Genomic DNA, 27,115 nt, shown 5'->3' on the forward strand with positions numbered 1-27,115 from the left:
CTGCTGTAAAGATAACAATTTAGTACCACACACCCACTATAGTAGAGCCATTCTCCTGTGCACTAGATTGAATGGTGCAGTTAACATCACACATTCTGGTAATTGGATGCCTCTGGAAACGCTCTAATTACTGTCAACAAGGAATTTCAACACATGTACAAGTAGATTTCACCTCCAACCCTCCATATGTTTAATAAAGCCACAACTGAAGGGATACAGTTACTTGGGCACGTTACTGAGAATAGGAGATAGCGGCTCACAACTCTGTAGATGTAGAGGTGCCAAAGGGAAATAATGTGACAGATTGGAACTTTTGTATCAACGAGGCATGACCAGAAGTGCAACTTTTCAGAAATAAAGTAAGAAAAATATCTATACAATATGTTGGACAATAACTACAGTGTTGCAGTAAATGTAAATTATGCTGCATGCAATATGCTTATAAATGTATAAATAATATATTAAAGTATGCTTCAATAAAATGCAGTAACGTGTATGTTATAGTTGTATTTAAAATAAATCTATCTAATTAAATAAGAAATATATATATATATGAACATATATATAAATATATATATATATCCATATGAGTGCTATAGTGACCTATTGCAACATAGTTTAAAAATGTGTAAATATATATATGTATATATATATATATATATATATATATACCAAGAAATGTATATTGTAATTATGCTTGATTCTACCGAAACAAATCCTGCTGTATTTATTTAGTTCTTATTGCGAACAAAGGTTCCTTTCTTTTTTTAGTTTTGTCCAAATTGATTTATTCTTTAGTTCACAGATTGGTACCAAACCTTCAGCCTAAATTGGCCTTAACAAATAATAAAAATGATAGTAATAATTATATATATATGTTATGAATACCATTGATCTGGTAATTTAAGAAATGACTTATCTAAAATAAAAAAGTAATTACTCTGAAAATTTTTCATACGCTACAAGTCAGTGTTATAGAGTAGGCAAAGTTTTCTTCTGGTTCCCATATAAGCTGGGCGCACAGGCCTGCACTGTACGGTTCTCTTCTTACCTTCTAAACTTTTGTCCTGGTCAGTCCTGGTAGTCAGAGGTGGCAGGCTCTGGGTACCCAGCAGTCTCATCTTGCAGGGGCTCCTCCTGCCCAGGATACTGTCTATGCAGTATGAGGAGAGCAAAGTGGGTGATTTACTTTTGCACTCCGGCCTCTCAGTAGCCTCCTCATGGTACTGACTGCTCATGGTTAGGCTGTAGCGATTGATGCCCCTCTTCCTATCTGCGCTGCTGCTGTTGGGTAGAAGGCTGGCTGTCAGGATGGTGGCTGTTGCTGCTGCTACTGGGTATGATGAGAGTATGTGCAGGATCCCAGAACCACATCAGTCCCCTGTTCCCCCTGTTCCTGATCAGGGCACCAGGCAGTAGTGTAGTGAAGAGCACAGCTCAGCTCCTGAGCCCTCTCCTCCACGTGTTACACAGAGCTACTGGATTGGCTCACACACTCTCTGCTACTCTTCATACACAGATTAGCCAATAGTAGGCACCAAAGCCTGGACTGGAGCCCCTCATTACCATGGATTCATCTGCTGCCAATACATTATTATAGACCGGGTTTAATGTTTCTCACCCAAAGGGCACAGCGCTGAGATGAGAAATGGTTGGAGACATCATCTCTTATTTTATACATTTCACTTACACACGATATGCTGCTTCATAGTACATTGCTGCTCCAGGGTAAATCACATATATACAAGGAAACCAGCAATAGACACAATAGAAACATAGGATGATCAAAAGCGGGTAATTGTTACAATTGTAATAAATTATTACGTAAATATTATGCATATTTTGTATGGTAAATATTGTTATTTCATTTGTGTTATATATATATATATACAATGCCGTCAGTGTAGAATTATTATTTCGTGAGAATGGAATTTGCTATTTCATATTTGTATTAGTACATCATTGCTTGATGAAACATATGGTTTGTCAGTGCAATAACACAATACTAAATAGTGATATTACACTGCATTGAAAGTCAAGTTTTTAATGCTAATAAATCCGTAGAGACAGACAATAGAATTATATATATATGTATGTATATAGATATAGATATATATCACATTAGATTGAGAAATATGCAGTAGAGAAATTATATTTAATATTATATATGTCTATATATTATACTTATTTCAGAAGTGACAATAATTTGAAAACAAATATATTATCCCTGCTGAATATATAGTGCATGGATCCCGATTATTATAAACCAGCTCACATTCTCCACTTGTGTATGTATTTATTAATGGCTGAATTGAATTAACAGGGGCTTTATCTGTTTTCCAGAGCTCTAGATGTAATATAGCATATTTAATGTTGGATCCATCCGCATAGTGATCCAGGGCAGGTTTAATGTATCATCATCTGTACCCTCCATCATCCCCCCCCCCTCCTCCACTTCAACGTATCTAATAAAAAGAGCATTTTACAAAGACGTACTTGAATCGCTTACAGTCAGTATTTAAAAATACAAGGAGTCATAATGCGAACTTCTTATGAGTATAATCCACATCTGAAGACGGATTTCACATGCTAATACTGTATGTCATAGAGTATAATATTGTCTCGGTCAACCAAGAGGTGACCCCCATATCTATCTATCTATCTATCTATCTATCTATCTATCTATCTATCTATCTATCTATCTATCTATCTATCTATCTATCTATCTATCTATCTATCTATCTATCTATCTATCTATCTATCCTCACAGTTTCACTATCTATAGTGCTGAGAACTATAAACACTAGAAAGAATAAATCCATCCAAAATTCTGTCTGTAGATATCTACAGTGCAACCACTAAAGTGTTTGTGTTACTACCACTAATGTGATTGGATCTTCTGACACCATCGATTATGTGTTGATACAAGTGTAAATGCTATCTGATAGGTTTTGTGGACTGTACTTGATTATCGGTTGCTCTTTGAAATAAGCATTATATATACAGTATATTTAAATATTATTCTACATAGTACTTTCAGAATCTGAGCATGTAGTATTAGAGTTGTGACGGTGGTAGAATTGGTCTTTGTGTGCATATAGAAAGGACTTGCAGGTAAATACAGGAGCATGGTCTTTGTTTAATGAAGTAGTTGTGTCCATCACTACTGACAGTGTCATGATCAAGTCTATATAAACAGGAGAGAGCCCTGACCTCGCTCCTGCCCTACCAGCTACAGTTCCTTGTACCTCAAAACTAGAGTGCTGCATTAATGAACTTCTGCACAGTATTTAGAGCAATTTAGATGTATTATATATTAATGTTGCAGAGACACACCATGCAACCAAACAACAACCAACAAAACTATGACAATACTACAAAGCAAAAAATGCCTTCATCTATGCCACAAGTAATATCAGTATATATACTACAAACATAACAGCTCTATAGTACCGCAAAATACCACATATATACAGAAATACAGCAAAAAAGTATGTTAAAAAAGAAATATATAAAAAGGATACCACAATGTACAGTACACAGATGGAACTACAACATCTTTGGATACCATAATAAAATATATATATATGATGTATATTTAAGGATAACCCCCAAATGACAACTCCACAGTGTACAACCTCTTAACTTGTAGAAAAGTATTCTAATAACAACGAAGCTGCATAATAATAGCAACCTCAATGATATTACAATATATAATTTAAAAAATGATAATATAGTAATGTAATGACCTAAACCTAATATGCAACTATGAATGCAGTTGATGTGATTACTCAAAGTTATAGAAATACATCCTATTTTTAGAAGTATTGTAGAAGTATTTTATATATTAAAATGATAATTTGATCATTTGTAATCATTGTATACTAACCTCTTATAGTTATTCTTCTAAAAATAAAGTCAATTATATTGCATAAATGTTATGTATATATAATATATATACAGATATATATAAACATGAATTTTTATATAGAATTATATATATATATTATATACACTTTACTTTATATATATATATATATATATATATATATATATATACACACACACACATCTACATATCTATATATATATATATATATATATATATATATATATATATATATACACGCACAAGGATATGTATATAAAGTGATATGCGGTGGTGTACAAACGCTAGGTATATCTAGAAGTGTATAGCACATGAATGTAGTCAGGGGTTAATTGAATATTCAGAAAGATATCAAATAGCCTGCAAACAATGGCATCCTTCCTCATTGCCCATGAATTGTGCAGCTTAACCAGTTTAGTTAAATAATATGAAATATTCCCATAAAAGAAGCTGAGAATAGGGGCTGGATGTGGCTGCGATCTGCTGGGGGCCCCATAATTAAGATCATCTTCCCTGTATTTAAACAATAGAATGTGCCTGTTGTTCTATGGAGCAGCATTGTGCAGCGGCACTAGAGACAATGCTGCCTGATTACATGGAAGAATTCTCTGCCCTGTCATAATGCTGCCAAGTTATTCCCTTATTTATTTATTTTTAACTAACTTTCATTCATTGCTGCTGTACCCGCAAGCTGCTAATTTGCCAGTGTTAGCAGAGAGAAAGAAGAACAGCAAACAACAATAGTACAATGATCCAAATGATACAGTAGAATTATAGCAATTATACATATACTTGTAGCAGAAAACCTTGCTGAGATCAGCCAAACAAAGTGATGCCTGGTAAGGATAACAAGCCTGAGGATTGACAGCCAGTGCTGGGAGAGGCAGGAGGGCACAGGCTCCAATATTAACTCCAGCCAGCCAAAATTAACCTCTTCAAATGTTACTTTTATCACAATATTAACATCAACACCAGCCTGGGACAAACTATATTATTTTTCAGCCTGTCAACCTGTGTTTAATAAATGATGCAGGTATTGTATAGGCATTGTCACTCATATTTGGACAAATAAACATGTGAGGTTTCCTACAAAGCCTTGCCAATAATAACAGTAATGTTTTAGTTCTCATCAGGCCTTTCAAACCGTATGAAAACATATGGAAATATGTATATTTAAGGAACTCAGGTGCTGCTATAAGGAATGCCAGTGCTGCTCTTGCAAGAGTAAGCATGGAACTCCAGGGTAACAGAGGTTTACAATGAATGGACCTTATAGGCAGGACAATACATGATAGTACATAGCCCATAGTGACTCGTTAGCAGGGCCTCAACTTCTAGTTAACCAGTTATTGTTAGCAATTTCAATGGCACTTTTATAATGTTGTTGTACTACAGTTAGAACAAGTTTATGGAGGCAGACAAAATCTAGCAGTGCATTTGTAGTTGCTCCATGTGCTTATCAGACTAGAGGTTTCCATTATATGCAGATACAGCATAGGGTCAGCCTTTATTGTATATAGAGATTGTATCAGATTTCTATAAAATGCGATTACATGTGAAATACAATGCTGTGCAAAAGTTTTAGGCTGGTATGGAAAAAATGCTGCAAACTAAGACTTTTTTTTCAAAAATAGAAAGCGTTTGACTGACTCCAGATTTATTCTGCAGCAGGAATACAACTCCGAACATCCAGCCAATGTCATTAAGAACTATCTTCAGTGTAAAGAAGACCAGGGTCCTGGAAGTGAGGAGTTCCCACCGAGCCCTGATCTCAACATCATTAAGTCTGTCTGGGATTACATGAAGAGACAGAAGGATTTGAGCAAGGCAACATCCAAAGAAGATCTGTGGTTAGTTCTCCGAGATGTTTGAAACAACCTTCCTGCCCAGTTGTATCAAAAACTGTGTGCAAGTGTACCTAGAAGAATTGGTGCTGTTTTGAAGGCAATGGGTGGTCATGCTAAATATTAATTCAAATTTAATTTCTCTCTTGTTCATTCACTTTGCAGTTTGTTAATTGCCCCCCAAAATTAATAACACTGCTATTTTTGTAAGCATTCTTACTTTGCAGCATTTTTTCCACAGCTGCCTAAAATTTTTGCACAGTAGCCTATATTGTGTATGCTTTCTTATCATCAGTCCTATTTTATTACTTATCACTAGAGTTGAGCGAACGTACTCTTCCGAGCTCGATGCTCGTTCGAGTATTAGCATACTCAATGGTGCTCGCTACTCGAGCGAGCATCACGCCGTGTTCAACCCCGCCCCAGTTTTGGCCCCTCCCCACCGCTGACATGTCAGGTTTGACCCCTCCCCGCTGCACACGTCAACGGTAGTTTGTGGCTGGCTTGGCGGAGGAGAGAGAGAGAACACAAACACAGGAAAAAAAAAAAAGCGCAGCAACCAGTGGGTCCCGTACAAAAATGCTGGAGTCTCCCATTGAAGTCAATGGGGTTCGTTACTCGAATAGAGCTCTCGAATTTTCCGAAAAGCTTGACTCGAATAACGAGGACCCGAGTATTTTGATGCTCGCTCATCTCTACTTATCACCATTAACTTCCATGGCACTGTAAACTATAGGTAATACATTAGCACATGCACACACTGCAGCAGAGTATGGCTGGGTTCAGATATGTCATGTGATCCAGTGCAGTTTCTCTTCTGCATGGTACAGAAACGCTGGAGTAAAACTGATGCAAAGAACTGACCCCATTGTTTTCTATGGAATTGTTTCTGGACACATCATTTATAGCGCCAGATCTCTCTCCACTCCAGATATATAAAATACAGTAAGCTGTGATTTTTTGTTCAGATTTTTCAAGCTGTGGAATTTGGACTAGTGCGCAAAGTTAATAAAAATGTCATTAGTTATGTCAGGATCAGGCGCAAAACAACTGACCGGACACACTCGATATATATGTACCCACCCTTAGGGATTTCTGCAAGATTCTTCGGCTATCTACGGCATACCCCACATGTATACATACAGATTTTGGTGCAGAATTTTCGTTGTCTTTAGGTGTGTCTTGCAGAAATATTCTGCGTGTGTGAAGGGTCCCTAAGAGCCCTTTTACATGGATGGAATATTTCCGCCAGGACGTGACAGTATTTGCTGCTGCAGATTTCGGCATTAAAATCTGGTCTAACTATAGAATTTGATGGTGCACTGAAGGCTGGTTTACGCCATTTTCATCTGCAGTTAGCCCTGTTGATTTTAATGCAAAGCTTACCGCAACCTACGTAGCAGAATGCAGAAAAAAGTGAACAAATGCAAATACATTCTTTACTGTTTCTGTTTTTTTGGTCTGCTCATTGGCTGACTCAGCAGTTTGATTTTAGATGAGTTTTTTAATCTGGCACACAACATTACATATATTAATGCATATGAACATGCAAAACACTGTCAGAACTTCACAGCCTCAGTTTAGACCAAGTATGTGGTGGAATGATCTGCACCATTTACACCAAACACTAACTGTGAACGTTAATAAATGTTCGATTCTGCATAAAGCATCCACTTTATAAGTTTAGACACCAAAGTGGCGCAAAGATCTGTTCTTTTTGGTGCAATTCAATAATGAACTGATTTGTGCTGAAAATGGAACAAACAAGACTAGAAAATAGGCACAACTACAGCATTAAAATCTGCCCCATTGTGTACTAGATGCATAAAGAGAGAGATGCCTACTTATACGGTATAGGAGCTAGGGAAAGGTGTAATTATTTATATAAAGCGCCACATTCAGTATAGTTTACATAGGAATGCTGCACAGATACTTTATCGCAGCAGCTCAACTCAGAACAAAGGAGAAACCATGTAAAGTTAACAACTAATTCAGCTCTGCTACATCAGCTTTACATTAAATATTCAGTTTTCTTTACTGACAATAATGTGTCCAGGTTTCTTCTCTGGTATATTTCTGTCCCGGCTCCTAAATACTGCAGTGCAGTCAGCCTATTCATGGCCGGTGCAGGAGGTTTTGTTCCCATAATGTCTTCATTATCTTCCTTCTCTGTGTTTTGCACTGTCCCCATGTTGTTCTTATTCATGAGACCTGAACAACATCTCCCCATGCAGGCCGCACATCCCCAGACTAAACACTGCTCTTTCTCTATGATCATTTGTGTACTTGGGATTGATAAAGACGTCTTTTCACCTCATATTCACTGCTAAGCACTCACTCCTGGCATTTCCTTCACTCTGTCACTCTTAAGGTAGCGGGTCATTCTAACCTGTGGGGAAATGATGTATGCTGAGGCAGGTCATGTAATCTCTTCTATTTACCCAGTGGTAGCAGATAAATCCCCAAATAAGCCTATGATTTCCACAAGCCACTAGTTCTTTAAGAACAGTAAAACTACTTGCCGGCTTATCAGGTACCAGGAACTAATAAAAAAAAAAATCACGTGGCATCGAAAAGAGGACATAGAATAGAATTGCTATTTACAGCTTAAATAATAATAATAAATATTATTGTTATTATTAATATTAGTATCTTTTTTGTTTCTCTTTAGAGATAGTGTTACTTATTACGCATTGACTTGCATGGCTCCTGTGCGGCTGATGTGTTCACACAGAGCTCAGTGGTAAGGATTTTTGATACATTGTAAAAACATAAAGTAATATTGTTTAATATATTTCACTGTTGCCAATCTTTCTGCTGATAAATGATTGTTTTGTCACAGTGGATCCATCCTTAACAAAAGCACAGTCATTTTGCCGCTTGCAAGTTGCCACAATGAAGGTGAAGTAACACTGTGCTCTCAAGCAGGGAAGCACATTTTATCATTCTACCTACAAGTTTATCCATGGGAGTCATAGAGTTAGAAAGTCACAGCTCTCTCTCTATAGATTTGTATATCTATGGCATGGGAAGTTCAAGAATTGTCACAAATGTGGACTGACACAGACTACAAGGAACTTGAACATGAAATGATTCTGTACACATTGTTAAGGACTATTTGCTTTACATTAGTTTGGAAAGACCAGCGGAATCATTTAGACTAGTTAAAAAATAATCTAATCTAATTACAATCTACTTTGCAGATTATTAGTACTTTTATGTTCATTTCTATGATGTCATGGCTCCTTATATTCGGATAATGCTGCTTCTGTATTTTTAGGGGTATCTGTCTTGAAATGTTAAAAGAAACATCTAAATACTAATATTAATGCCCACAATTAGGATGTATGACAGATTTAAAAAATGTAAATATCTATTCCCTGCAAAAAAAGGAAAAATAAGTATATTCTCCCCCCGTTGTGATGTCATCCACTGAGATCTGACCCATCTCAAAGCTTTTTTTTTTTTACACAGCAATGTAATGATTAGCATCCTGTAACCATTCATACTGTAGGACTTTTATATGGATTTTCATACTAAGATATCCTCCGGGGCAGCCATGTTTTCTTGAGCATGCTCTGCTGAAACATATCTATTAAGTTTGCAATTGATACACATACAGTACCCAATAGATGGGTTTCTGTCTAGCCTGCCTACCTTTTCTTCTCCTGACAGACAGGAGCGGTTAGACACTGGAGATGCCACGTGCAGTAAAATATTTCTACAAGGACTGGCAGATAATGATGTCATTGCTTTCTTCGAAAACTAGAGGAACAGGTATTTGTCACCACTCACCACCCTTAAATGTAGCGAAAATGCATTAAAATTCAGCTGCTTATTAGGAACACATAAATCCTAAAAAGAAATAGAAAACTGTATAAAGCAACAGCTGCCATCTGTCCAAGCTTTTTATTTTTTATGATCCATAAAAGAACTGTATTTGTCGCTCACACACATATCTATCTATCTGTCTGCTAACCGGGTGAAAAAGGAACTGAGGAACTGTCCTTTAAACTAAACTGGTCGCGTCATTAGCAGCAATAATTACAACCAGGTATTATTTTTGTATCATTTTGTGTCATTTGTATGTAAACCTCACTATAAATTGGAGATTATTATCATAATAGTAAAGTAGTCACCACAATGTTTCTCTGGGCAAACTATAGGACAATCAAAAATATTCCAGAAGAGAACTGAATTAATTTATTAATAATTATTTATTGATTGGACGGAGTTTAATTTCAATTTTCAAATATAATTTGAAAATGATGCTTACGTTTATTGAGGAGAATGAATTTGATTTTCAGTCAAAATGTTCATTTCAGCCTGTAGATAAATATTAGATATGATGGATAGGTGATCGATAGATAGATATGAGACAGATAGATAGATAGATAGATAGATGGGAGATAGATAGATATGAGATAGATAGATAGATGGGAGATAGATAGATAGATGGGAGATAGATAGATATGAGATAGATAGATATGAGATAGATAGATATGAGATAGATAGATAGATAGATAGATAGATAGATAGATAGATAGATAGATAGATAGATAGATAGATAGGAGATAGATGGATATGAGATAGATAGGTATGAGATAGATAGAGAGATAGATAGATAGATAGATAGGAGACAGATGGATAGATAGATGGATAGATATGAGACAGATAGATAGATATGAGATAGATAGAGAGATAGAGAGATAGATAGATAGATAGATAGATAGATAGATAGATAGATAGGAGACAGATGGATAGATATGAGACAGATAGATAGATAGATATGAGATAGACAGACAGATAGATAGATAGATAGATAGATAGATAGATAGATAGATAGATAGATAGATAGATAGATAGATCTGTTTAATGGTCACTTGGAAAAATAGATTTGCTATAAAGAAATGAAAAAGAATGGAAAAGGAATGATTTTTCCCAGGATGATTGTATCTTCTGTGATGAAGCTCTCCCCCTAGTGGTTGTAGATGGAAAACAAAGCAAACAGTACTTTCTCTGGTTTGTCTACACTATCACTCTTCAATTTTGTGAACTGCTATAATTATGCAAAAATCAGAAGCATTTTTTTTTGTGCACCACATTTTATGTCATGTTTTTTCAGGCATCTTTTGCTGCCTTTTTTGTGGCAAAAAAAATTGCCGTAACCATGTGACACACATTACAAGCAGTTCATTTTTTCTTGACTTTCTTTGCTTTGTCATGTATTTTTTGAGCCAATGAGGTTTTCTTTTTCAATCACAGCAGTTTTTTTTTACCTAGGCTTGTCTATAGGGAAAAATATGGCAGAAAAAAAGTGCATTCAAAATATATGTGAGTAAAGAAAATGCCTCTATGAGCTCATTCAGACGAAAGTAGTTTTTGCACTGCTAGCAGCACACTGAACGTGCTTCTATAAAGAACCAATAGGTTCCTATAGAAGAGTTCACATGGATGAGTATTAGGAGTGCAAAACTATGTGCACCTAACAAAGATAGAACATGCGAATGCAAACTTGCATGTTAGCTCTGATGTGTGTGCAAAGATAGGACATGTCCTATCTTTGCTGCTTGCTTTCCATAGGCTCCTATGAGAGCCTTAAAAGCACGCAGCCCACACCCGAAGCATGTGAATGGGCTACTTCAAATAGCTGGAAGCAGCCCGTTCACGCAATCTTTACAGCTCCTATAACCGCCATCGTTTTGTGCTGCTAGCAGCGCGACAACTACGTTCATCTGAACGAGGCGTAATAAATGCATGTACCAGTTAAAAAATTACTTGCTTTTTTTTAGCAAAAAACATACATCACCAAAAAAAAGTGCATACGAAGGAAGCCAAAAAGTGATGTTATCTTAAACAGCTGATTAAAAATGATTTCACAGGCTGCGTGGTCTAAAGCGAAAAATGTGGCTTAGGCCTCCAACACACTTGCTGTGCGCCTGAGATACACCAAGAGGCTCGGGCACAACTCGCATCGGATACAACATGGAAACCTGCCCATGTGCTGTCCAATACATGGACTGCCCACACATTAATATGCATCTGTATGTCCCAATTCCCGTGTGTGATAGGGACAAGAATAGGAGATGCGATGAGTTTTTCACGCAACCCATGTCTGCGTAAGAAAACCTGGTAGTGTGCTGCCTCATTGAATATTACAGATCCTGTTGCTGTCTGTTTGTCCTCCATTCCTTCACATTTGACCCACAGATAAAAATAAGGCTAATGTGTCGGGGCTTTCAATTGGAATCTATATTTTTATATTTCTTATATTCATTAAAAAAACACCAGTCCTCATGCACATGAGTCTGTACTTTCCGGCCCATCATTTGGAACACAATACCGATTTATTTTGCCCATCAATATTGCAGGCCACCAATTAATTTTCCATACTTCTAGGAGGCGATTCTATATGATATATGACATCTGACAGACTATGTTTCTTTTTTACTGCAGATTTTGTATGTAACACTTTATTTTGATCGTGTGGTATGTACAATCCCACTGAAAGGCATTAACACACCCTTGAGATACAGACCCCAAATACCCTGGTATGTGTGCGGCCTCGGCTCTCATCAACACTATCATGGAGTCTCTACAGCAATGCACAGAGACCATACAGCTCCTGGGTACAGAGCTGTGCAGCATACTCTGTGTGTATGGACATTTTCTTCCTGCAATGCTTCTAGGGAAGAATACCGCCAACTCTGGTCCAATGGAACTTGCCACAATGTTTTGCTAACAAGGTCGTATGGGCTCTGACAGAAAAAGCTTTGCATGCCTCCATATGAAAAAAGGAAGCAGATGGAGGTATAGTAGCAGCTTTATGTATACCTCTATAATAGCCCTATTATGGGCTCTATGTAAAACAGAGTCATAATAAAGTCATGTCTATAAGCATTTCAACTCGAAAGGGATCATGTAAGAACTCTCGAATTGGAACAACGCATTTTTTTTTGCTGCAAGATCTATAAGGTAGTTTAATGATGACGCACAACATCTCAGAATTAAAGTATTAGCTGATTATTTTTCATTGTAGACTGATACATAAGCCGCCAAATGTATCCATTTGCATTAATTAAAGCAGTTGATTTATTTATCAGTTGTGCGTGTTTTGTACGTAACTTGGCAAATCTTTTTGTTTTTAAGAACATCTGGTAAAAGAAGATATTGAAAAATATTCATTTAACTTCGTTATATGATAGGAGCAGGAGGAAAAATTCTCATTAATTTATTTCACGGAAATGACAATTAGGAATGATATATATAGCTGGTATGGAAGATAGAAAAATGTTCTTATCCAGTTTAGACACAACTAATGAAGAATTTGTTTCCTAGTAAAAGAAAAAACAAGGAAGAGGACTACGGTAGTATTATTTCCTCATTATCATTCCTGTTTATGGAACAAAATAAGAATCGTACTGGAAGTTAAAGGAGATGTCTCGAGGAAGCAGTTAATTTTTTTTTTTGCCCAGTCCCCCCCATTAAACATACATTACAAAGCCCCCCTGTAAATGACATTTCTAGCTGGTTCGTACTTACCGTTCCAGCGTTTCAGCAACTTATAAAAGTTTCCTCAAGATGGCCGCCGGCTCTTTCCCCGTCGCTCGCTGCAGCCCGACGTGCGCGCTCCCGAGACGCCGCCAGCTGTGTCTCCATGGCAACCAGACGCATCGCAGCCGCCGACCAGACAGCAGGTAACCGGCGCTAGCCCCCGGCTCCCCAGCGCTAGACCCTCAGCCCAGGTGAAGGCCCCGGAGCCCAGCGCTAGGTTCCGGAGCCCAGCGCTAGTTCCCCCGGCCTAGCGGCAGCCCCCCCCGGCCTAGCGACAGCCCCCCCGGCGCAGCCCGGCGCAGCGACAGCCCCCCCGGCGCAGCGACAGCCCCCCCGGCGCAGCCCGGCGCAGCGGCAGCCCCCCCCCGACCCATCACTTACCTGGGAGGCTTCTCGGGGCTGCTGGGCTGGGCTGGGCTTCTCCGCTGGGCAGCTCCAGTTTCTGCACCTTCCTTTAACAGAGGATGGTGCAGAATGGCCGCTTCAGCGCGCTCCCGAGCAGTGACAGCTCGTCTGCGCATGCGCAGAAGAGCTGTAGCGGGGAGCACACTGAAGCGGCTCGTGCTGAATGGAGAAGACCGGACTGCGCAAGCGCGTCTAAAAAAGCAAGCTGCCAGCGAATTTAGACGGAACCATGGAGACGAGGACGCTAGCAACGGAGCAGGTAAGTGGAATAACTTCTGTATGGCTCATATTTAATGCACAATGTACATTACAAAGTGCATTAATATGGCCATACGGAAGTGTATAACCCCACTTGGTTTCGCGAGACCACCCCTTTAATACATTAGCAGCAATTATTTAAAAAAAAAAAAAGTTTTATTATTTTGCAAAAAAGATTGAACACAACAGGATAAAAAAAAGTGTTACTTTTTTGACGCAATGGATGCTACATATTGGACAATAGATATAAAGCTTTGAACGGTAACTTTGAATTTGGATAGTAATACCAAGTAAGACTCCAATTTGACACATAAATATAATTACCAAGCATAGTTATATATGACAGAATCCAAGAAATAACAACCCCTTGGAAGGAAGATTATTTGTGGTACAAAAAAATGAATCATGACTCACAGAAGTCACTGCTATATGTTATCAGAGTAAAACATAACTTTTATTAAATAATTTAAAATACCGTATATACTCGAGTATAAGCCGAGACAATAAGTTTCACCCCAAAAAACTGGGAAAACTTATTGACTCGAGTATAAGCCAAGCCATACTCGAGTATATACTGGGTAGAAAAAAAACCCTCCATACTCATCTCCCAGTCTGTGCAACAAGCTGCTTGAATTCTCCCCGCTGTCATTCCCCGCCGTCCTCTCTGCTTGGCTCTGTCAGCGCTGTGTAAGTAAGCGCTGTGATTGGATTGAGCACCAGCCAATCACAGCTGGCGCTCGATCCAATCACAGCGCTAACTTACACAGAACTGACGGCAGGGGATTTGAAAGCTGAGCAGGGAGATGACAGCAGGGAGAATTCTAAAGCAGCTTGATTGGCTGTGAATAATCGAGCGCCGACTGTGATTGGCTGACGCTCAAACCAATCACAGCTCTTATTTACACAGCGCTGACGGCAGGGGATGACAGAGCCAAGCAGAGAGGACGGCGGGGGATGACAGCGGAGAGAAATCAAGCAGCCTGCCGCACCACCGCCGGAGACACAGATGCCGGCTGGGAGGTGAGCATGGAGGTTTTTTTTAACCTTTCCCTGACTTGAGTATAAGCTGAGAGGGGCTTTTTCAGCACAAAAAAATGTGCTGAAAAACTAGGCTTATACTCGAGTATATACAGTATATTTAAAAATGTCCAGGAGGTACAGACCAGTAAAAAATATAGAAAAAAGTATGCGTGGAAAGAGGGAGGGTCCTGAAATACATCCTATATTGCCCTATGGTGTCCGCTAACAATACGGAGCACTCGCCTTGAAAAGGGTGATCCCGTGCTGGAACCTCACCTTATACATTCCTAGTAAATCCTAAATTAAGGGGAAAAGAAAAACAGGGAATAAAAAAGAAACAAAGAGGACTTGAACTATAAATCAAGAAAAATATCAATGGTCTTCTTAAAAAAACCTTATAGGTATATAGTTATAAGAGAATAACTGAAAGCACACAGAGTAGAATCAACCACTTTGCAAAATATCTTCAAAATCTCAGGATGGATTTATTAGGCAGAAACAATATTCACATATGCCAATAATACAGTTCATATGATAATCTGTGACACTCACATGTAGCCCAATTATCAGAAACACCTACACGTTTCACCAACAAATTACTTTAGCTTATCAGGGACCCAAGATATAGACCAGTGTCACAGTTAGTGAGTGCAGTCACTTATACCGAGATCATAATGCTACCTCAAATAGATGTTACTATTAAAAAGAACAAAAATTAAATACTCAAGCTCTCATAGATAAATAAATCAGTAAACAACATTGCTGAAGGATGGTATATTTAAAAAGAGCATTGATATTTTTTTTTATTTGTAATTCAAGTCCGCTTTGCTAGTTTTTTGTTTTGCCCATCTTTTTTCTTTGTCCCTTAATTTAGGGTTTACTAGGGACATATCAGGTGAGAGTTTAGCATGGGGTCACCTCTTTCAGGGTGGGTACTCCGTATTGTTAGCGGACAACATAGGGCACTATAGGATGTATTTTAGGGGCATATATGCATACTTAAAAATAAAAAAAAATTTAATAAAAGTTATATTTTATAATGCATAGCTGTCTTATAATCACGATTCTGAGACAGCAAAGAAAGAACAATGATATGATAAGACAACCATACACTCATTCATATGAGATTCATTCAGCCAAATTTATTCCCTATGGAGCTACTCTCCAGGCACCAACCCAAAAGCACATAGGATTAATTAGTAGTGACCTAAATTAGTATGTAGTATTTTCCACGTTTAAACATAGTGATGAGAACTTTCCAAACTTATACATACATTTCCTGTTCAAGTGAAGGATATTGTACATCAGAGCACAATTATAAACCAGGTGAATCCCATGTGCAACCACAGGAGTGTCTGTAGACTTTGAAGCCCTTATAATTACTTTTCTTGCACAAAATACGAAAAAAGACCCCATATAATATCGTCAATAAGTCCCTGAAGACAGATGTGTGGGGTTACAATACTAGAGAAATCAAAACTATCATGCAAAAATTTGAGACTTTCTCTCCAAAAAGTAAAAAAAAACTCTAGAAGAGGATCATACCAAGTGTAAAAAGATACTAACCTCTGTCTGACATGTGAAGCACAGATCTGAGGTGGAAGCTCCAATCCTCTTAAGTTTAACAGGGGTATAATATATTCTATTGAGGAATTTCACTTGGATTAGTAAATCCCGAGCACTGATTACTGACAAGTAATAAAGAGTCCTCCACCTCATTTTAGTCCCCAGGAGCTAAATAAGGAATATCTGCCCCCCACATGGAATAAGCCCTACTAAAGTTCTTAGCCCCAATTGTTTGTATTAAAGCATAGACCTGAGTAAGAGGTTTGGGAAGATCAGAAGTCCTGACAAGTTCAGAAAAGGTGACAGAGTGTTTAGAGGCCTAAACCGAGCCTAGAAGGCATGGCAGAGTGGCAGGTATAAAACGAAGTTAATTCATGGAACGTCAAATCTATCTTTAAAAACTTGGTGCAGTTTTTTCAGCAATGTATTATTCTGAAAAATGATTTTTCCAATTCCAACTGAGTTAACATTTTTCACCGTTTTACTCCTGTGCTTCTCTCTGCTTGTAATGACAAGCACTGTCCAGCAGGGACCTGTCAGTGAAGTGTACTGCCACTGTTATAGAAACATTATTGAGTTATCTTCATTGCATTGTCTGTCCTTGCTGCTGTCCATAGTTCCATTCTCCTCCCACCTGAGTCACCCAATCCCCGATTTATGACAAGTGGAGTAATAAGAATAGGCTTGTTCAGTGGAGAATGTATCATTACCAAACATATAACACACATACACACCATACAAATATTGTAAATAGATAAACAGATTAGGCAGTAAAGACCTTATACAAACTTCATACAAAGCAAAAGCGTAGGAAGGACTACAAAGCTACCAATCCTAATGGTAAACCCCAAGAAAACTACTCTAGCAACAATTTAACTGTTGTCTGCATTTGTTTATATGCATTGTATGATATAAATGACTAAAATGTTATAGCATGGAAAAAAGTACAACTTGAAAAACTCCTAACTCTATGTGAACCCCCCACTGTGGAGCTGCCAGTCTACAGCAGGCTGAACTGAGGATGTAAAGACTACATTTTTCAGCATAAAGAGTAGCACATGAGAGGAATCCTGCCATAAACAATCTGTGCAAAAGAAATGTATTTGTTACTACATCTACTATTTATTTGTTACTACATCTCCCATCAACCCCAGGGAAACAGGAAGTGGGAGGAGCGAACGGTGTCCGGTAAACCTGATGTAAAAAAAGAAAGCCAGGTCTTTTCAGGTGAATTGGAAGAGTATTACAAACTATGGTAAAACTTATGAGGAAACTAGCGGATATACCTGGCTTCGCCTGAGTTAATTTGATACAGGTGTTTACGTGTTGTTCGCATGGTATATTTTATGAAGTCGTTGTTACTTTAAAGGAACCGAGGAATAAAATATGTATACACATAGAGGAGCGTTAGATTCTCCTCAGGCTCCTCTTCTCTGCAGACTGTGCCACCCCATCCACTCTCCTCAGTTAGGATCTAAAGAATACTCTTGCCAAATTTCAAGCTTATACGACACCGGGAAGTAACATTACATAGGGGTGCACTTACTTTTGAAACTAGCATTAAATAATCAAGTTGTGACCCCTTTACTTTTCCTATTTAAGACTTAAAAAATGCTCATGCCAAATTTTACGCTTGTACGACACCTGGAAGTTACATTAAATAGGGGTGCACTTACTTTTGCAATTAGCATTGAATAATTAAGTTGCAACCCCTTTCCTTTTCCTATGTAGGACCTAAAGAATGGTTGTGCCAAAGTTCATGTTTGTACGACACTGGGAAGTTAGAGAATTAGATTAGGTACATTATATAGGGGTGTCAATACTTTTGCAATTAGCATTGAATAATCAAGTCGTGACCCCTTTGCTTTTTCTATTAAGGACCTAAAAAATGGTCATGCCAAATTTCATGTTTGTATGACACCAGGAAGTTAGAGAATTAGTGGTGAGTCAGTCAGTCAGTCAGTGAGGGCTTTCACCCTTGTACATATAGATATGACTTGAGACAAGTCATCTCAAGTTATAACAAAGCCACTGACAATGAAGACGTTACCTAAAAATGCAGACTGAGCAATATGACATGTTATATATATCTGAAAGTGCAGGTGAGATCTCAGTAATATTGAGAGATCCATTGTGACTTATGAGACAGACTCTGGGCTACTACAAGTGACCACAAAAAACAGCCATGTGAAAAGCAGGAGTTTTGCCTTTAGGCCCCTGGCAGACTACTATACCTGGGGCTATGTTAGTCCATGGACAGCACATGGCCCCATTATAGGGCTATGAGGACATGCAATTTGCTGTTTTTTTCCCATGGACCGAAGGTCCACATGAAAGCATTCCTCACATGTCCTATATTGGTCCGTATGATGTGTTGCTTATCCCTAAATCATATAGGTCATGGACAGCTGTCCATGAACTGTTGGATGTGAGTTGCATCGGAGCCTCGCAGCTGAAGGGACAGGAATATCCATGCCCTTCTATACTCTTTGTCTATAAAAATCAAGCACCTAAAAGGAGATAGGTGGCACCATCATTACAAGCCCATGTCTGTTTGAAACATTTCCAGGTGCTTGGCTGAAGGACATTTGGTTTCATGGCACCCATTATGTTTTCAGCCTTTGACACCCATCGTTGCCTCTATTTGCAGTGGTGTTTCGAACGACGAAGCTGGACTGCTATAGAGTGAAACCAGGTCGTCTTCAATGACGAATCCAGGTTTAGTTTAGACACTAATGACAGCCATGTTTGTGTCTATAGACCTAGGAGTGAGTGCCTCAATCCTGCTTTTGCTGCGGAGTGGAACACTGCCCCCACTGCTGGTGTGATGGACATTCACCCCTAGTAGTAGTAGTATAAGGGACAATGACAGCTCAGCTATATGTTCAGGTCATCCTGCAGTCACATGTGTTCCTCTTATGGCAGGGTTTTTAGGAGGCATTTTCCAGCAGGATAATCCTCGGCCACACACAGCAAGGGGGTCACAGGAATGCCTTCACAACATTGCCATATTTCAGTGGCTGCCCAGTCACCCCATTTATCGACAATAGAACATGTATGTGACCATCTGGGACACCAACTTTGACAGCTTACATGTTTGCATGATGTAGAGGCTCAGTTACAGCAAATGTGGACCAATATGCCACAGGATATCATATGGAACTTGTATGCCTCCACGCCCACCCCGCATGGAGGCATCCAAGCTAGAGGCGGCCCAACAGAGTACTAGAGTCTCCTTTTAAGTGTTCAGTTTTCCCCAATAGATTATACTTCTGCTCTGATATTGTAATCACTTATATCAATGTTACAATCGCACATATAGTATTTCATTTGATTCTGACAAATCTTTCTAAGGGAGGGATTTTTTTTGACAATGAGTGTAGTTTACAATGAGTTCACAGAAGGCATCCAGACTTATACTTTAATATAGACCAAGCACAGTTGTTAATCTTCCAAAAAATTCCTGGACAACCCATAAAAATACGGCACTTTTTTCCAGTATTTGTGAAAAAAACACCTGTCCATGATTTCTTTTATGCTGCTGCCACTTGAAGAGGACATTGTGATTCTAATCATCAATATTTGACCCATAATGTATCACTTATATTCTTTATCATTCATTGTGCTTTTCCAATGTGCCCATAAAAAATGTTGGTTATCTGTGATATTTTGATGAGCTGTCCAGAAAATAGAAACATTCAGGTTGGCAACATTAATACCAAGGAGTAAAACCCACACTTTTGGATATTAGAAATACTGTAGTTATTCTGACTGGAGATCAGTATCTAACATAGTAACATAGTATGTTAGGCTGAAAAAAGATATATGTCCATCAAGTTCAGCCTATTTTCCCCCAATGTTGATCCAGAGGAAGGCAAAAACCTCAATGAGGGAGAAGGAAATTTTCTGCATTTAAGGGAAAAAATGACTTCCCAAGTCCAAGTCTGGCAATCAAAATAATCTCTGGATCAACAACCCTTCTGAAGTAATCAGCGATTATAACATATAATAATGTAATGTTCAAGAAAGGCGCCCAGGCCCCTTTTAAACACTTTTAGTGAGTTCACCATCACCACTTCCTTAAGGAGAGTTCCACAGTCTCACTGCTCTTAGAGTAAAGAACCCCCTTCTACATTGGTGCAGAAACCTTCTTTCCTCTAGATGTAGAAGATCTCCCCTTGTTACAGACACAGTCCTGGGTATAAATAGATGATGGGAGAGATCTCTGTATGGTCATCTGATATATTTATGCCGAGAAGACTGTTATTTATCAGGACAACCTTGAGACTCCTAAAAATCCCCTACTGGCCAGTGAAGGTGGTTAAAAACGGTATTAAATTGTTTATTCCAGTCTATTTACTGCAATAATGAGGGTTAGCAATCAGCATAATGTAAATAGGACTCTGTGTGTTCGAGGAAACTCCTAAGAATCCATCATCCCAAGTATTTCAGTTTTTAGGTAAACTCTGTAATATTATATACAGTTACATTCAACACTATATATAGGTTCTTACGTATGTGAAGCAAAGGTATACAGTACAAGTGGTGGTGTCTAGTTAGTCTGACTCCAGTTCTTCTGATGTGGACTATTTACTACACCCTCCTAGTGTGAGCTGGGTGCACATTAGTTATTCCTTAGGACCTCAGCTTACAGGGGGCTTTTGTTTTTTTCCTACATCAACCTCAAGTGGAGGAGTCTCATGAGTTCATAAGCTTGGAAGGGGTTTGGATGAAGGACTTGCGTGGTCAAGTTGATAAAGAAGTAAGCGCTGTAACTATTAGGGTATGTTAACATGGTGGAATCCAACATGGATTTTCCTACCTAGATTCTACTTCTAAAAACTGCAAAAGAAATCCGCATCTAAACCAGGAATTTTTGCCGTGTTCTTTGCTGTAGGTTCAAATGCGAATTTAGCCCTGCGAATGGGCAGAATCTGCGGAATTTCCAACATTATTCCTCAGATCCGCTATAAAAAGTGACATGTCACTGATGCCCCCCACATTATATACATGAAAATTAATCCCACCCTGTTAGGGAAATACAGGCCGTAACAAAAATAGTTGTTTTAGTTGGGCACAGTCATATATTCCCCATTAGGGAGGAAGTAGCAAATGCAAATGACAGCCAAATGGGTAATTTAGCTCAAATTATACATAATGTTCAGTTAGTGAATAAGCTCTGAAATGAGTAATGGAAATAGGACAATACAGCAGGTAAGATGCAGTGTTGTTGTAACCTGTATCAATACCAAGCTGATTGATTCCCATACCTGAGTCTCTGGATAATGATGAACATTTTCGATATGCAAAGTATTTGCCATATTATGAGAACAAGAAAATATTTACTGCTGCTGCTACTTTACAAACACATTTTGAGCACATCTAGGTACTTCACTAGAATCTCAGAGCAGTACATGAATGTTAATGTATCGTGTAATTTCTATTCAATTTTGTAATTTTCAGTTCTCACAAGCGGCTAAAATGGTAAAGAGATACCATACATAATAAAAGACTTGTGAAGTCTTATTTTACAGGTAAGCAGCAAAGATGCAGAAAAGCAATAAAAGCAATAAAGTCATGTAATTGCAAGATATGAGAAAGGCAGAAGGAAAGAATAAACATATTTCCCTGTCTGGATATGGTAGCGATTTTAGTCAAGTTTGGATGACATCACATTTAAAACTATAGGCCTCATTTATCAAAGCTGTCTAACATGAAAAACACATTTCTGCCCATAGCAATCACCTGCTTTCATTTTTCTTTTTAATAACTCTTATTGGATTTTATTCCAGTACAGTTTAAGAAATGAGAGCTTAGCTCTGATTGGCTGCTAGGAGCAGCAAGGTAGTTTTGCATGTTTTGATAAATGCCTATATGTGTATTATAAGAAAGAGCAATCTATTCACATGCGTCAAGCAGATAGAAAAATGGAGTGGTCCACCTGCAACAATTCTTCAACATGTGGAAAACGTACTCATTTTTTAAGTGCTGTTCCAAGTACTAAGCAAAGGTCTCTAAAGGGTGCATTCATACGGGCAATTTTCATGCATGAGATCCATCTGATTGGATATGGATGAAACTCGCACGTGAAAAGAACACATTAGATTCAATTTGTTTATTCACATGAGCAATTTTTCTCTTGGACCAATGGTCTGAGATAGAAAGATCACAGCTTGCCTAATTTTTGGACGATTTGAACTGCTCATTATTTTCTATGAAAGGGAAAAAAAATAAAATAGGTAAAAAAAAAATTGCATTTCACTCACATGTAAATGCAAATTTCATGCAATCTTTCTCTTTTAATACTGAAACAACATGTGACTTTCAAGCATGTTACAGGAACAGTTATGGCTTCTTGGAGGGATTTTCCTAGTGCACTTGAGAAAGAAAAGAAAAATTCAGTAACATCAACTATGTGCCTATGAATGCAACAAGAAAATTATGTGCCTTTCATTCCAACACAAGAGGACATTGACAATGCTGAGTACATTCTAAGGCCCTATAACACATTTGGTCACTGGTTATTGGAAGAAACAGACAGTTCAATTTGGACTACAGAAAGTTATGAGAGGTGTGGACAGAGCTGATCAGTACTGTGGATGCTAAGGTTTTACCAGAAGGCCCTACAAATGGTGGAAAGCATTCTTCTGGCTGATGGAAGTTGCAGTTGTGAACAGCTACATCCTTTATTACTTAGATAAGAAGGAGAGGGGCCAACACAATGCTCACACACCTTTCGTAAAGAAAAAGGCTCATCACCCAGCTCTTGGGCAATGTGAGGTACACAGAGAGGGGAAGAAAGACTAAATGGGAAGATGCATTTCCTAATGCAAAATGAAAAAAAATCCACAAAGGATTACATGGTTTGCAGCAGAAGAAAGGAGGACAGAAAGAAACGAGTTTCTACTGTGAGACTTGCAGTAGGAAGCCTGGACTTCATCTTGGAGATTGCTTCAAAAAGTACCACACTCTCAAAAGTTATAAACCAAACTAAACGAAAACACTTTATTTTTTAAAAATTGCGAATAAAATCACTTTGAGAGTTTATCTTTATGTGTTTCTGTTGCATTATTCCAAGTAATCCACAATGCTCCTTTCCACCCAAAATAAATAAGAGCTGGGAAGAATGCCGGTGGCAGATAAATGGGGTTGGAAACGGTTAATACGAGCAGCAGACCCCTCCTGGACATGGGTCATCAATAGAGATGAGAGAGCACCCAAATGCTCGGGTCCGCGTTATTTGAGTCGAGCTTTTCGTAAAATTCGAGAGCTCTACTCGAGTAACGAACCGCATTGACTACAATGGGAGACTCAAGCATTGTTGTATGTGGGACGCCGGGTCCCGAGCTTTTTTTTCCTCTTGGTTCTCTCTCTCTCTCTCTCTCTCTCCCAGCCAGCCAGCCAGAAAATTTGCCATTGACACGCACACTACATCACGGCAGGGAGGGGTCAAAACAGGCACGTAACAGCGGGGAGGAGCTAAAAACTGGGACAGGGTCGGACACGGCGTGATGCTCGTTCGAGTAACGAGCACCATCGAGTACGCTAATACTCGAATGAGCATCAAGCTCGGCAGAGTACGTTTGCTCAACTCTAGTCAACAATAGTATTTACCTGGAAAACGTCCTAAAGTCACAGGCAGACAGCTCTGTCGGTGCCTTATTCCTCAGGTGTTGAAATTCAATGTTCCTGGTCCTTCTTTCTCCAACATTGTCTATTGGGGGAAAGTTGAGCCACTTCATTCACATTAGAGCTGCTCGGTTCTCCTGTTACGGGCAGGTTTGTATGGGGGCCATTAGACAGAAAAAAACCCTCTAAATTTACCACCGCAGTCCATTGCTTCACCCACTCCCAGTCCTCTGGATAGTGATGACACATACACTGAGACGTCATGTCGTATGAAAATAGGAAGTAATCTTGGCATGGCAATGTGACATCACATGATATTTATTTTCTTACATCCAGCACATAAAGTAGTTTTCTCAAATCCTGTTGAAAACATTTTTAATATTATAGTTTATAGAGGAAAAAAATTGTTATTCGTTTTCAAGGAATTTTAAGAGTTTCCGAGCTGCCCAATGCACCCCTACAGGCAATCAACCTCTGAGTGATATTATATAGAGATCGACAAGAGTGTAAGTTTAGCCCTAGCCATATATCATTAAAAACTCATATAACAGAGCTATATAGTAAGTCTGCTCCATATTTGTAATACACATTATGCCAAAGTTTTATTGAGGCGCTCAGACCAGAAGCTTCGAAGCCACTCAACCCATACAAGAAAACAAATAATACCAATCTTCAAATAATGATACAAATATTCCCGTGTAATGAATTAATCATTAGGTTTTATTTTCCATTTTACAAATATATTAAAAAGGTAAAGTATGGTGCTGTGTACCTAAATGCTTTGGTTGCTCTCGCACAGTTTTATTGGGGGTGATAAAGCACAATTGACCATGCAGGTACTATTTTATCAGTTTTTACAAGATTATCTGCCACATTGCAAACACTAATTGAATAAATTAGTACCATAGCCACTAAGAATATTGCTCTGAGCACATGGGGTTTTACAGTACTGGACTCAATATTACGGTTACTGAAATGGAAAGCAGGAAAGGGGACTTTTAAAGACACCAAAAATTCAAATGTAAGTCAGAATTGCTTTTAAGCTAAACAATACATTTTGCTTTCATATATTTAAAGGCATCTGAGTTGAATGAAACCACAGTTTTACATAAATACGACAGGAAAATGCACCATATTTTATGAGATGACAGGTAATTTCCCCCAAAGCATGGCGCTGTACCGGCACTATAAAGTGACACATGGAGTTCCTTTCTAGTACAATCAGAGGGATTCTGTTTGCATAAGGTCTAAATGTCAGTTTTATACTCCTGAATAAGAACTGCATGATTCTTGTTTGCACGAGCGAACGAGTTACATCATCACCAGCTCGTTCGCGCTCACACCCTATTTAGACAGGTAGATTCATATTTGTGAATCGTTCACTTCTCGTTCTGTGCTTTATATTCCTATGAATGTAAGAAAGACTGATTGATCCGCGTTTAAACAGAACGACAAGTGAACGAGCCAATGATGACTTTTAGTCCTACAGAAACTGAATGATGAACGAGAAGAGCAAGATTCTCGTTCATCGTTCAGTCATTGGCTTGCATTTAGATTGAAGATTTAAATAGACTGCTCCTCGAAGGTCCTCTCATCATTGAACACTGTGACAGCACTGTCACAGTGTTCAGTGATGATGGGACTACTTGCAGGGATGAAAGAATCCCCTGCCACATAGGACTGCAGTGCTGCTGCCGCTCTATTGAAAACAATGAGACGAAGGCTGCCCCGGCAGGGATTTTTGGGGGCAAGGCTTGAAATATAAGCGCTTCCCGGAAAATAAGCCTTAGCTGCTTGAAAAAAAAAAAAAATAATACATCACCTCTCTGGCGCTGTCCAGCTCCGGTGCGTCTTCTCTCTGGCTCCCCTGCACTGTTTTAAAGCATTTTCTTCTAGCCAGGTATTTAAAAATAATACATCACCTCTCTGGCGCTGTCCAGCACTGGTGTGCCTTCTCCCCCGCACTGTTCTAAAGCATTTTCTTCTGGCCTGGGATTTAAAAATCCATGCCTCCTGAAGGCACTGCCTCTTGTTGGCTGAGCGCTGTGACCAATCAGAGGCAGCGCTCGGCCATTCATTGAATGACAGTTGAGTGCTGCCTATAAATGGTCGCAGCGCTCAGCAAATCAGGGGTAGCGCTTTCAGGAGGCGGGGATTTTAAATCCCTGGCCAGAAGAAAATTCTTCATAACAGTGTGGGGGAAAACACGCACCGATGCTGGACAGCGCTGGAGAGGTAATGTATTATTTAAAAAAAAATTTTAAGGAGCTAGGGGTTATTTTCAGGGCAGGGCTTATATTTCAAGCCCTTCCGCGAAAATCCCTGCGGGGGTTGCCTTCATCCTATTGCTTTCAATGGGGTGGCAGCTGCGCCGGCCCTACTGAAAGCAATGGGATAGCATCGCGGTCCTCTGTCACAGCTGTGACAGGGAATTCTTTTGTCCCTGCTGCAGTCCGCTCATCACCGAACACTGTGACAGTGCTGTCACAGTGTCCAGTGATTAGGGGACTCCCCGCAGGGATTAACGGAACCCTCGGGAAGTCCCCTCATCCCCGCGGAGACTAGGGGGTTAACATCAGGACAGAAGCACCTTTTAAATGACCTGCTGTAAGCAATGGGAAGGCTATTCCCTGTGCAGGAGTTTCCATTAACTCCTGCTCTCACAGGGGCGCACCTGTGTTGTCTCTTTTAGGTGCACACTGTTTTGCACTTCAAATTCCATGCATATGAACTCTTCTATAGGAACCTATTCACTGTTTTGGACTCTAAAGCATAACTTTTATTATTATGGTTTAAAATTATTTTTTTTACAAAAATTCACAAACAAATGTTACTGTACTTTTTGCGCCTTGATTTAAAAGGCTGTGCAGCCCTATACAACCATCCAACAGCAAGGGATCGAATTAGCGGATCGCTCTTGTCACCACTAGAAATTAAAAATGGCACCAGG

At 38.9% G+C, this 27,115-nt stretch overlaps 1 protein-coding gene across 2 annotated transcripts in view; it reads right to left on the reverse strand.

The window, feature by feature from the left end:
• ARX (aristaless related homeobox) overlaps positions 1 to 27,115 on the reverse strand; it is a 68,619-nt gene that overhangs the window by 10,987 nt on the left and 30,517 nt on the right. The window contains exon 1 of one of the 2 annotated variants that reach the window (XM_066599859.1): positions 1,052 to 1,400. The exons of the other annotated variant lie outside the window; for it this stretch is intronic. Coding sequence (XP_066455956.1) covers positions 1,052 to 1,238 — 187 coding nt within the window. The 5' untranslated portion in view covers positions 1,239 to 1,400. Of the gene's footprint in view, positions 1 to 1,051; positions 1,401 to 27,115 lie in introns of those variants that run through there. 2 annotated transcript variants of the gene reach the window in all.

This window comes from Eleutherodactylus coqui, chromosome 4, assembly GCF_035609145.1.
Source record: "Eleutherodactylus coqui strain aEleCoq1 chromosome 4, aEleCoq1.hap1, whole genome shotgun sequence".
Classification (NCBI taxonomy): domain Eukaryota; kingdom Metazoa; phylum Chordata; class Amphibia; order Anura; family Eleutherodactylidae; genus Eleutherodactylus; species Eleutherodactylus coqui.